The sequence below is a fragment of the Podarcis vaucheri genome (assembly GCF_965113315.1).
Source record: "Podarcis vaucheri genome assembly, chromosome: 2".
NCBI lineage: Eukaryota > Metazoa > Chordata > Lepidosauria > Squamata > Lacertidae > Podarcis > Podarcis vaucheri.
This window is the reverse complement of record NC_138760.1, coordinates 83,266,826-83,280,429: the sequence shown is the minus strand read 5'-3', so window position 1 is coordinate 83,280,429 and position 13,604 is coordinate 83,266,826. Positions and strand designations below refer to the sequence as shown.

Sequence of the window (13,604 nt, the reverse complement as noted above, 5' to 3'; positions counted from 1 at the left end):
CCCCCCCCCCGATTGGCCCTGGTTACTTCCTGAAGAGGACCTAACCTTCTGCTGCCTGCTCTACTCTTATGCAGACCCTAACCAACAAAATACAGGCATCCCCCCACTTACATACAGGCTACGCTCCAGAACCTTCACACATAAGTGAAATTGTGTCCCGCCTGTCCCGAGCTTGCCTGCTTCCCTGAAGGGAGCCGGTGCGTCTGACGGTAGCAGCTGGCCATGGAGGGCGAGGGCTGAGAAGGATGCCCAGTGGAACCGCTGCCAGATGGGGTGTGTGGATGCACAGTGGAGGCGGGGGAAGGCACCTCCCACCCGGCTGGCTTAACTGAAAGCTGCCTTTCCTCGCTCAGGCAGCATCCCCAAGCGAGAGAAGACCAGTCCATTTATTTATTTATATTTCATGGTGGCCTGTGCAAACGTGGTTGCACAAAAATCGGATGTTCGTAAGTGGGGGTGGGGTACCTATATTGTGACACCAAAAAGGCTAATGATATTTGTTATGGTGTTGTCACATAACCTACAACCCTTACATTACCCTTTTTAAACATGCATATATATACATATATATATATGACAACTGAGAATCACTTATCATGCCTCTGATGAAATGGGCTTTCATCATGTCCTAATAAAATCTGTTTGCTTTCATCCTGAATATTATTTTTATGATTATTTAATAATGCATATACCATCTAGTGCCGAAATAGGTTTCCAAACATTCTACAAGTATATAAACCGGTTACAAGCAGCCATAATTAAAATACTCAATAAAACAATCTCATTAAAACACACAGTAATGAAAGCTGGAGACTTGGGCTGGGAGATCAAGGGAATGCCTGTGTAAACAGGTGTGTCTTCAAAAGCCAGCAGAATGCCAATGGGAACAGCCCTTCTCCTATTACAGCAGGGAGTGCATTCTATAACACCAGTGCCATCGGTGGGAAAACCCACTTTTGTGTCATCACAAGCCAATAACAACTAGGCACTTATCGATAGGTATTCAGTAGAGAAACTTATAAAACGCCTACAAACCACATGCTTGGAAATTGCTTTTAGGGCAATTTCCAGTGGATGTTTCTTCAAGCTATCCCTGTCTTTTAATTTTTTTGTGCAGAATCTCTCTGTTTTGTTTTTATGTTCAGGAATTATATCATGTTTTGTTTGCATTCTACTGCACATCACTTTAAAAGATGACTTATTCTAATCTGAATTTCTGAATTTCTTAATATCCTTTTTTAAAGAATCCCCATTTTTTTACTCACTGATTCACAGTATTACTGATGCACTGTAGATTCCACACTGGGATAATGGTGAACTTTCATGCAAGGCCATAAAGTCTGGTTGTTACCTGCTTTACAGCTGATGGAACTGAAAATGAAAAAAACAACAGAATGTTTGCTCACATGTATGCTTTGTAGTTGTTGCCTATCTTTTGGATCCTGATGTCATATTTGGAGTCTATGTAGGGTTCAGTAGTGGCATAGGTCTGAGTGAGTGCTACGACACTGGCTATATCCTGAAAATCATAGTGGTTGTCTACCTTGACCTGTTATTAGCCATAGATTTATAGCATGGGGAGACAAAAAGAATAAGATTAGAACTGTTAGGTTTACTTATACAGAAAACTCTACTTCTTGAACTTACTTAACAAGTTTGTATTATTTTTTGCTAAACATTTCCCCTTAAACTTAGTGAAATTTAACATGCAAATGTACAAAACATATCAAAATTCAGTGCCCATCCCCATATTTATTCCCAGGACAGAAAATGATGTTTGGAAAATGCCCAGATTTCAGTGGATTCCTTGAAATCAATTCTGTATATTGCTGTTCATTGTCACCCACTCAACCCCAACCTTAAATGGTGTCCCTGCAAAGCAAGCATCTTTATATGAGGGACAACCGCACTTCTATACAGCAGGGAAATAAGTTGAGACAGAGAATGACATCATTGAACATCCCTACTTATTATTGATTTATTCATTTATATAAATATCTACAACACATTTCCCCCCTCATATGTCTTTATGCAGACAATTAATTTCTAGCAATGCATTATTGTAAAACTGACCCAGCAGTATCAATGAAGGGTACAGAAGCACATGTTTACAGACAATCTGAAAATACAATAAAGAATTAGGACCTCTCTTTAATAAATATCTTAAAAAAGAAAAAGAATTAGGACCTCTCTGTAAGGAAACAAATGGTGGTGTTTAGGACAGTTGGCAATGTTTCAAATTCAAGAATAAAATATTTTAAAAACAGAGGAATGGTATGAAAGTAGAATGATTCAAAGAATTATATTATCTTCTTACATCTAAAATTTACATATAAAATTTTACATATAAAATATTGACTTCTCCAGCTTACTTTCCCTTCAACAATAGAATACAATGAAGTCTTTCACTATGCACTTTAGTAGATCTCAGCATAAAAGAGATGAGATTTCAAATTCTTTTGTGGAAGATGTTTGGATATAGACTTGAAAATGGAACAAAAGCAAATGTAAAATGCTTGTTCTTCTCTAAATGTTAAAAGGTTAGGCTTAGAAGGATGTTTAATCAGTATAGTACACTATCTTAGTTCATCAGAGTATATTCTAATCCAATTAAGTGAGAGAGCTTGGATTTCACTAAATCAGTTAGCTTCTCTTTAAAAGGTTCAATAAACTAGTGCCAAGATCTTTTGTCACTTGTGACGCCACCTCCCATAGTAAATACTTCACTCTGAGGGATGTGTACATATTTGATTGAAGAAGTTGGCCTTTAGAATGGAAAATGCTGAGTAGATAGTGAACGCCAGATGTAAAAATATGATACTGAAAAGTCAGGCTGTGTAGGAGTGGGTGACTAATAAAATGAAGAGAGTAGCTCATGTACTAGTTTTAGGGCTTATAATACTCAAATAATAGATTTTACAAAATCAGAAACTTCTCCATCTTTGATTAAAACCTGAGCCAAAGAAGAATTATTGTCCAAGTCCTTTATCACCCACCCACTTCAATCCCAAATACCTGCCTTTCTTTTCATTTAAACCACCTGAATAGTATCTCTAGCAGCAGCAAACAGCTGGGGGCAGGGGCGGGGAGAGAAAGTCAGAAAATCTGTCCCTCCCTCCTGTCTTGGCATCTGGTATGTTGCTTGAGTGGCCCCATCCCCTGGGAATTTAGTTTTTTTCAAAGGCTACTATAATATCTGTAGGCTGTGTGGGAGTGTGTGACTAATAAAATGAAAAAAGTAGCTCATGTACTAATTTTAGGGCATATTTAGGGGCCTTGTGTCCTCTTGCCAGAGAAGGGATGGAGCACGTCCCCCTTTTCCTCTTCCTGAAGCTGTTTGGTGCTGGCTAGACTTCCAGCCAGGTAAGTGGGGTTTAAATGGAAGGACACAGGAGGTGAAGGACTAGGTAAACAGGATGGAAGATGTAGTGATTGAATGGATGGGAGGGTGTAAGCCCAGTTCATTATAAAACTATTAAAAGGTTAAATAATATAAAACAGAGGACAAATATCACAGGTGCACAGTATTTCTGGCATAGGTAATTTGTCAATTTTTAGTTAAGAATAGTTCTTACTCTTTGAAGCATCTTTCAATTTGAAAAGCACCGACTTTTACAAGAGGATTATATGCTCAGGCGATTTATGCATATGCATAAAATTAAGCAAATACATACGGATGGACTTCTAAGCATGGGCCTCAAAATGGATTTGCATAATTACTGCCCTGAAGTTCTAGCTGCTTCCATTATAGAATTTGGTGCCTGCAGTGTTTACATAGCATTTTCTTAAAAAAAAGGTAGTTCCACCATTTCCCCTCAAGATAGATAAATAGCACCTGCACCTTTCCCATGCCCGAATGAGCGTGTCCAATCTTCACAACAACAGGAAATGTTGGCAATGTCAGCTGAGGGCAAGAAAGAAAGAAACACAAGTTTAAAAACGGTTGCTTAATCAATGAACATTTCATTATCAAGGTCATATTTCTCTGTTATAAAGGATTCATTAGAAGGCTTGGCAGATGGGATTCAGCTTGTCTTGAATGTCTGTATATGGCAAATTGGTACAGGCAGGCTGTCCTCATTACTATGGTGCAGGGCTCTCACACTTGCCTTTTGTTTTATATAATGCAAGGAATATATTGTCTTCCAGGCCATAATTTCTCTCTCCTTAACATAAAAGCACCAAGTTCAGATATTTCTTAAAACTTTGTCTCAGACAATGATTTGGTTTTTTTTAACAGGTCCTTGCTGCAGAATAATAATTTATCCATAAGATGTACAGTACATTTTCCCAACATGTACATGGCCTTCTCTAGCAGAAAGTACAAGAAGGACCAAGCCAATCCCTGATAATAAAAGGGAAGACATATTTATTTACTTAATACATTTTTAACTTGTTTTTCAATTAGTAAATTCTTAAGTGGGTAGCAATTATAAAACAAAGCCATCAATCAATTCCCACTTGCAGCAGCTTCCTGAGACCCTGAGAGAGGGCAGAAGACTGGAGCTCCTTCCTTCCATTGTGATGACGGCAGTTCACGGCAGCATTTTCTAGTGCCTGTGGTTAGCGGGGAGTTCTTGGATTGGTGGCCTCCGGCCAGTTCCCAATATTGTTGCTTGCTGTCACACAGCCTGTGTGCTATTCTGTTTTCAAAAGACTTACTTGTTTATATTTTTAATCAACAATTTAATTGCATTAAGGTATGAACTGCATGCTTATCCACAAGCAGGAGATACAATTAAACAATTCTATTTATTAGGTTCCACAAAATGCAATCAAAATGGCTGCCATAGCATAACACAACATGGCTGCTGTGGAAGACATGGCAAAACAAAAAATTAGCAACAGCGCAGGCACCCCCTGATTGTGTGCGTTGGCGGAACACGCATAAGCTCACCACACTGCATTACGCCTCATTCAGCCCTCTTCTGGGGCAATAAAAAAAATGGTCCACATGTGCTTTGAATGCACACAAAATGGTCCCTGTAAAGTCATTGTTTATTTTTTGGCTTCCTGCCTGCAGGTGCCCTCATCTTACCATAGGAATTCACCTATGTGCTGCTGGTCCTGATTGTGCAGATACAGCTGTTAAAAGGTGCAAGAGCCCTGCTTTCCCCACTGCTAATGCTAAACCAAAGCATAGGCTGCCATCCTGTACCTTCCTAGCTCGGAGTAAGCCCCATTAAACACAAAGAAACTTCTGAAATAAGACATATATAGCAATGTAAAGGTAAAGTAAAGGACCCCTGACAGTTAAGTCCAGTCACGACCGACTCTGGGGTTGTGCCGCTCATCTCACTTTACTGGCCAAGGGAGCCGACATTTGTCCACAGACAATTTTTCCAGGTCATGTGGCCAGCATGACTAAACCGCTTCTCGCGAAACCAGAGCAGCGCACAGAAACACCGTTTACCTTCCCGCCAGAGTGGTACCTATTTATCTATTTGCACTTTGATGTGCTTTCGAACTGCTAGGTTGGCAGGAGCAGGGACCGAGCAATGGGAGCTCACCACGTCGCAGGGATTCAAACCGCTGAGCTTCTGATCGGCAAGTCCTAGGCTCAGTGGTTTAGACCACAGCGCCACCCGTGTCCCTATATAGCAATGTACTATCAGCTAAATATACTAATTATATTTTTCATGAGGACCGGGACACCAGCTTTGCACAGCAGGAGGTATACCTCCTTTGCAAACTTTTCATATTTGCATTTGCCAATTGGGATGGGGATTTTTTTTAACACCCACCTACCCTTATTCTGTACTAGCCTTTGCAAGCAATGACCTCTAGGGAGTACCTAATCTCAGAAGAATCCCCCACAGGAAAGATGCATCCTGGTTGCTAGGAAAAATGGAAGTGCAAAATATGGAGATTCCAAGGACTACTAGAAAATAAAACAGAAACAGGAAAGGTGTACTAAAGGGGAGGGTAAAGCAACAGCTCTTTAGGACTCCAGGGATTCCTCTTGACTGGTGTCCAAACAACTCACTTTATCAGGAGTAGCTCTAATTTCACACATTGGCTAAAAACACAGACAGGTAAAGGTAAAGGTAAAGGTACCCCTGCCCGTACGTGTCCGACTCTAGGGTTGTGTACTCATCATGATGACAGGGAAGGAATAGGCTTGAAAGCACATGAAGCCAATATAGGTCTAAGAATCCACAAACAATAAAACAGTAAAAAAAAAAAAAAGGAACTCCAATGATTAAACTTGTGAAATAGTCTGATTTCCAACTCCATTTGGGCTAATCATTCTTGAACAGTACAGAATGAATTAAACAAATTCACTAGCTGTGTTTTGGCATATCCCGGCAATGCTAAGTTTTAAACAAATTTGTCCATTTCAATAGGAGTCAGTCATGAAATATATCCATGACCGCCAACAATGTCTATTGAATGATCTACCACAACCTGGCATTTAGAGCCATATTTCAAACTCTTCACAAAGTAAGCAATGTTATCTCCTACTTGCAAAGCAATGCTGCAAGTAACTTGCTTAAAATTGCCAAGCAGCAACTTGAAAACAACCTTTTCTGATACTTGATTCTGTCAAGTGTTCGATTTGTTGGACTGCTTCACCTTTAAATATTGTATTTAGCACTAAATAAGTTTGTTTCTTCAAATTTTTTTTTCTAAATAACCAGATATCCTCAGCAGATTTATGTCTCATGTGTACTATAAGACTTCTGAATGTCCTTATTTTTGACTTAATTGCGTTTTCATCATTTTAATGGTTGTAAAGTCTCATTTTATGCCTCTCTAGATAAAGTGTGCTTCCCAACCTATAATTCACATTACAAGGTTATCATCATTAATACATACTGAGTTAGTGTAAATTACTTTTGTCCTTTATCTGTGAGGTTCACATAGCTGAACAAAGCTGGGAAATATAAAATAAGAGTGAATTTACATGCAGAGGCATGTCTTTATGGAAATCGCCCCCCCCCATCACAACTAAATAAATTGAGGAACTGCAACCTCCTACAGACTCAATAGAGCATAGATTTTCTCCCTCTTCCCACACATGGCCAAACACATGCCATTAGGAGTAATGGGAGATCTATACACAAATGCCAGGTTCTAGCACATGAACAGCTTTTACTGAGGTGAGAGGGATCAGAGATATGAGAGGCGCACACAGGCCTCAGTTCCTTTCAATGGCTCAATGGGTGGCATTCACTTATGTGGGTGGGTTGGTGAATTATAACAGGGTTCTGTTGAGACCATGGGAATTCACTGCATATGGGAAGAGCACCTGTGGTAGACTGGGTTGTATCCTCTGTAAATATTCCCATATTGCAGCCTTTAATTCTACTGTTATTGAAAAACTGCAACTGCAAATTTTGCAGATTGCTTCCCCGCCCCCCGCCCCCACTGTCCAAATTGAAAATTTATTCCTGGGACTCTCATTACTCACCAAGAGGATCACATTAGCATTAACATTAGGTGGAAAGTGTATCACTATAGAATAATAACAAGAGGAACATCCACATGACATTCAGTGGTTAGTCTAACAAAGTAACTCAATGAAGACTTCTCAGTAAGTTTAGCCGTCATGCAATAAGAGGCAAGATGCTCTTGTAGACCAGGAACTGGTTAAGCAACAAGAAGCAGAGAGTAGGACTATATGGACAAAGTGCAATGAAGTTAGAATTTTGCATTGACTTCTGCAGCTCATGGTTGCTGTGATCTTGGAGATGTGGTGGGTGAAAGATATTGTATCCCTATATTACACTGTGGAAAATGAAGGGTGATTGTTAACATGAGAGAACACCTAAAGATTCCTAAATACCAGACTGAAAAGTGTTTTGTCTGAAAGCTGGATTTCTTACAAATGAAAGACTTTATTGATTATTGTGAAGCACTACTGTCAAGAAGTAAAATTACGATGTGCTACACTTTCACAGTGGGAGTCCGCTCATGTTTGGCATGGAATTAAATGAGCGGAATACCTTCTAAAAATACTTTGGCAGATTGTTTACCTATCCCACGTATTCAAAGTCTAACAAGTCTTCTTCAGTGTGCAGCTACAATTTTCAAGGGCAAAGTATTTGAGGGACTTAGGCTGAGATGCTACTCACACTTACCTGGGAGTATGACCCAGTGAACTCACTGGGGCTTATTTCCTAACAGAGATGGATGGGATCAGGTTGTTTATCATGAAATTGCTAAACTCTGCAATGCAAATATTGCAGCATACATAAGAGTTAAACTACGACTGATATCCTGTTAGAAAAAGCCTCTGGCTTTTTTGAATTTTTTAAAAAAATGTATTAGCTTGTGTCCGGACAGGGACATTATCTTGTAAACAGGTCAATTATATCCAATTTTTCTCTGTGTGTGATTGGCACATGAAGGTCAGCACATTTGTTTCCATATTCATTGCTATTCTACTGCTTACTGTCCACAACAATAAGCAGAGCCTGGCAGAAAATATCTCAGGTGCTGGAGTTTTTTTGTCCCTACCCATAATTAGAAGAAGAAGAAGAAGAGTTTGGATTTGATATCCCGCCTTTCCCTACCCTTCAGGAGTCTCAAAGCGGCTAACATTCTTCTTTCCCTTCCTCCCCCACAACAAACACACTGTGAGGTGAGTGGGGCTGAGAGACTTCACAGAAGTGTGACTGGCCCAAGGTCACCCAGCAGCTGCATGTGGAGGAGCGGAGACACGAACCCGGTTTCCCAGATTACGTGACTACCGCTCTTAACCACTACACCACACTGGCTCTCAATTACTCTTCCTTTCTCCCCTAATTAGCTTATAGAATTAAACTGCAGTTTGCTTGTACTTTTAATTAGTGTAGAAAAAGTAAGAAAAGAAAGAGATATAATTTTGGGGGGGTATGCTGATGCAAAGGCAAATGGTTATTAGTCTTCATGGTTTTACTTCAAAAATCAACATGGTCCTTTTCATTAAAATAGTCTTCCCAGTGGGAACTATTTCCCATCGCTGTCTAATAACAGCAACCAAAGAATACAGATATTTCCACACTACCCCAAATGGCTTTTATAGCTCATAATCTGCTCTTGAAGACTTAACATCTGTGTGATTTTAAAAATCAGGTAAGACTTTGGTTAAGTGAGCTTTACTCGCTAGTCTGAAAAGCAAGACATGTGAACATAATCATGATATATCTGGGTCCCTCGTATATCAACTCTAATATGCTCTGCTTGATATATCCATCTAAGGAAGTCACAGACCAGCTCTTGTGTTTCAAAGCAAAAACTATCATTCCTTAATCTTCAGATATATTACTGAACAGCATACAAAGAGAAAAGGTCATTGCAAAGGCAATCTTGATGTTAAAAACTTTAAATCAGAAGGCCTATGTAGATGTGAATCAGTTGCTAAGGGATGCCCCTACTACAAGAGTGGTCAGACTTATGGCTTGTGTTTTACTATAATCTCAGGTTCTATGTGCAAAAGACATAGTTAGAACTGAAGAACATGGAACAGAATGCCTAGGAAATTTCCAAGACTAGGAAATTATTTTCAGTCCCAGAACTGAAGGAAGATCACAGTCCTTTCACAAATGTTCACTCCGGGTTAGCTATTTTCATTCCAATAGCATAATAGCAAACTAGGAGGGGTGGCTAACACCCCAGAGGACAGGATCACACTTCAAAACGACCTTGACAGATTAGAGAACTGGGCCAAAACAAACAAGATGAATTTTAACAGGGAGAAATGTAAAGTATTGCACTTGGGCAAAAAAAATGAGAGGCACAAATACAAGATGGGTGACACCTGGCTTGAGAGCAGTACATGTGAAAAGGATCTAGGAGTCTTGGTTGACCACAAACTTGACATGAGCCAACAGTGTGACGCGGCAGCTAAAAAAGCCAATGCAATTCTGGGCTGCATCAATAGGAGTATAGCATCTAGATCAAGGGAAGTAATAGTGCCACTGTATTCTGCTCTGGTCAGACCACACCTGGAGTACTGTGTCCAGTTCTGGGCACCACAATTCAAGAAGGACACTGACAAACTGGAACGTGTCCAGAGGAGGGCAACCAAAATGGTCAAAGGCCTGGAAACGATGCCTTATGAGGAACGACTAAGGGAGCTGGGCATGTTTAGCCTGGAGAAGAGGAGGTTAAGGGGTGATATGATAGCCATGTTCAAATATATAAAAGGATGTCACATAGAGGAGGGAGAAAGGTTGTTTTCTGCTGCTCCAGAGAAGCGGACACGGAGCAATGGATCCAAACTACAAGAAAGAAGATTCCACCTAAACATTCGGAAGAACTTCCTGACAGTAAGAGCTGTTCGACAGTGGAATTTGCTGCCAAGGAGTGTGGTGGAGTCTCCTACTTTGGAGGTCTTTAAGCAGAGGCTTGACAACCATATGTCAGGAGTGCTCTGATGGTGTTTCCTGCTTGGCAGGGGGTTGGACTCGATGGCCCTTGTGGTCTCTTCCAACTCTATGATTCTATGATTCTATGATTCTATGATTCTATGAATTTAGTTAGAAAAGTCATTTTGTAGCTATTACTGTAAAATAATTGGGAGTCAAAAACCCTTGCAGATCTATTGCAACTCACCCAGAGAATCCTGGGAATCATAAAAATAAACAGTAACCCAAACTGAATAAGAAGTTTATCGGAAAAGTAAATATCTAAGACATGTGTCATGTTACTGCAGCATCTAAATTTTATACGTTGATATTTTTTCACTTTAGAATTTCCTGGTTTCAGCATCGCTTTTATTCTCCAGGTCTTAACCATAGACAGTTCCATAAGTCAGTGCTAGTGTTACTTTTGCAGGTGCCCAACCCATGTGTCTAACTATGAGTTGGTGCCCTAGAAGTTATGAGTTATGAGAGTGGTTTAGAACAAGAAGCTGTCATGCTTCTGGGCCTATTTTCACAACAACAATGGTTATGAAACTTTACTCCTCCAGTTTTTAAAATGAAATACATGGAGGATTTGTGGCTTGAAGGGAAAGTTTTAAATACTGAGATAATGATATAATCAGTCTTTTTTGAAGGTCAGAAACATTATGGTTATCTGAATGCAACACAAAGTTCATATGCACTATTCTTCTGTTGTAGCTTCCTTATTTGGTTTTTCCATTCAAAGAAAACTAAACAATAGTGAGGAGAGCTGATGATTGGAAAACAATTTCACACTAGTTGCACATTGTGTCATACACATGGATTATAGTTGGGGTTTATATCCGTGGTTAAAATGTATATAAATACAATTTACTGCATATCATGAGAAATCTAGCTGCGAATTTTAAATATTAAATAATATTTATTAGTCACTATGGTCACAAAAGTGATCCAAAGTGACTTACAACACAATATAAACAGTAAAACCAATGTCAACAAACCAATAAAAACCTAAAAAATGTATCTATACAAATATGAGTTCCACTTATTTATTAATTAAGCAAGGCTCCAAATGATTTTCCATCTGAAACACAGACATATTTTTCTCAGAGTTGTGCATCATTATGTATTTTGCAGTCTTGAGGTTCCATAAACAGTTTATAAGCACTAAAAAGATAGCAATAGATGGTCTGGTTCTCAGCCATCTGTATTTTGCTTGTGACAATGAAGATGGCTTAGCGGGGGGGGGGGGGTTGTTTTGTTTTCGAAATCATTTAGATGATTCGACATCAGAAACCACAAACTGGAGAATGCATATACTTCAAGAATTGAGATGACAATCAATGAACCACTAAGGCCTTGACAAATTTTAAGTTAACAAGCAGTGACATCATGCTGGAATCCACTGAGTCTTACCTAAAATGCCAATACACTCCACCTGCACACTCATACCTTCTGTGCCAACTTTTAAACGTCTGCTGAAAACTTTTTTTTTATTCTGCCAGGCCTATGCAATGTGGTAGGTTAGGCTGATAGATAGCGAAAAGCTCAAGGGCTACCAGTGAGCCTCATGGCTTAGTAGGAATTTGACCCTGGGTTTCCTTACTCCTGTGTACACATGAGAACATGGCACATGGTACTTTGTAGTTCATTTTGTTTTTACTAAATAAAAAAACAAACCTATACTTTGGTTCAATATGGCAATAATTATATAATAATATTTTTGTTTAGTTTATAAGGTTTCTTTTTCACCTTTTGTTATATACTGCTGAATTATTAGTTTAACTTAATGTTTATTTAAGTTTAAACTTTGCTGCTGTGGGAGATTTTTATTATGGAGTAGTTTTATTGCTCTTTTCATAGCAGGTTATGGCCAGTTATATTTACCAGTTAATTGGATTTTTGTAACTAAACATGCTGCATAACATTTGCATAGTACATTTTAATGGAATGAGATACTGAGCATGTTGTGACACCAGTTTACTATGGCATGTCGACTTCCACGGGCAAGATGTTATAAATATTTTACAGAAACTGCAATGTCATGGGGAAACTGTACTTATTCATGAGAAAGGGCTTCCCTCGTCAATATTAGGGAATGCCCGTTTTTGGATGAAATGGAAACTAGAAAATGCCCCAACAATAACATGAACAGGCAAGTTTCTTCTTGAACATTTTTATGTTATTCCTGGAACTTCAATATTCACACCACGGCCATCTTATATAGACTGGCTCAGGATTTAATTGGTTCCATGACAACCATGGAGATATCTCAACGTATCAGGGCCTTACAGTCGTGGCAGATCACACCCTTGATCTGGTCTTTACTATATATTAGATTGGGAATGATCTGGTAGTGGAAGGAGTTAAAATTACTCCTTCGTCATGGATGGCTTGTTAAAAGGTTAGCTTTGGAATGGTGGTGGGAGTTCCCCCCTGCAGAAACAGGCGACTTTGCAGGATAGTCTGCTCCCTGAAACTGATAGAATCTGAGGGATTCCTGAATGCTCTGAGGGCATTAATAGCTGACCTCACTGATGCTCCTGTTGACTTCCTTGCCTCACTATGGAATGGTAAGATGGGTATTGGCAATCAACACAATCAGAACCTCCAAGTGTCCCTATTTTCTAGGGACATCACTGATTTAGAGAAACCATCCCAGTTTCTTATTTGATCCTGGAATGTCCCACTTTTCCTTACGATGTCCCTATTTTCACTGGAGAATGTTGGAGGGTATGGAGTTATCCAACCCCCAAGCCATCTGAAGGCAATCCTGTATAGGGAAGTTTTTCTTCTTCTAATAGTTAACATTTTATTATGTTTTCATATATGCTGGAAGCTGCCCAGAGTGGCTGGGGCAACCCAATAAGATGTGTGTGGGATATAAATAGCAAAATTATCATTATGGAACAGGATGTCCCTATTTTCATTGCATAACTGTTGGAGGGTATGTACAATCCCTCTCAAATGTGATATCCAGCATTGTGGTTCAGCTCCCTAGTTTTCCAGAGAGCTGTGGGTAATGGAACTGGTTGACTGACTACTTGAGCACCAGACGCGAGTATGACTGAGCACAGGAAGGGGAGACAAAGAAAGGGGAGAGGACAAAACTGTAAATTCAGCTGTGTTACAAAAATGAGAGGAACCTTATTTCTTTCATAGTGGAACAATCATCATCATCATCATCTTCCCTTCCGGCTAGGAATTTCCTTAATTTCCCATTGCAAGCCTATTACTCTAAGCCCAGCAGCTCTGATATTGTGGGAACAG

At 39.5% G+C, this 13,604-nt stretch overlaps 1 protein-coding gene across 1 annotated transcript in view; it reads right to left on the bottom strand.

Annotated features, from left to right (window-relative positions):
• Positions 1–13,604, bottom strand: part of SYN2 (synapsin II) — a 149,711-nt gene that overhangs the window by 32,413 nt on the left and 103,694 nt on the right. The window contains exons 6-7 of the mRNA XM_082211950.1: positions 3,842–3,904; positions 1,407–1,549 (exon numbers count right to left, since the gene is read on the bottom strand). Of these exons, the coding sequence (XP_082068076.1) occupies positions 1,407–1,549; positions 3,842–3,904 (206 nt within the window). The remainder of the gene's footprint in view (positions 1–1,406; positions 1,550–3,841; positions 3,905–13,604) is intronic.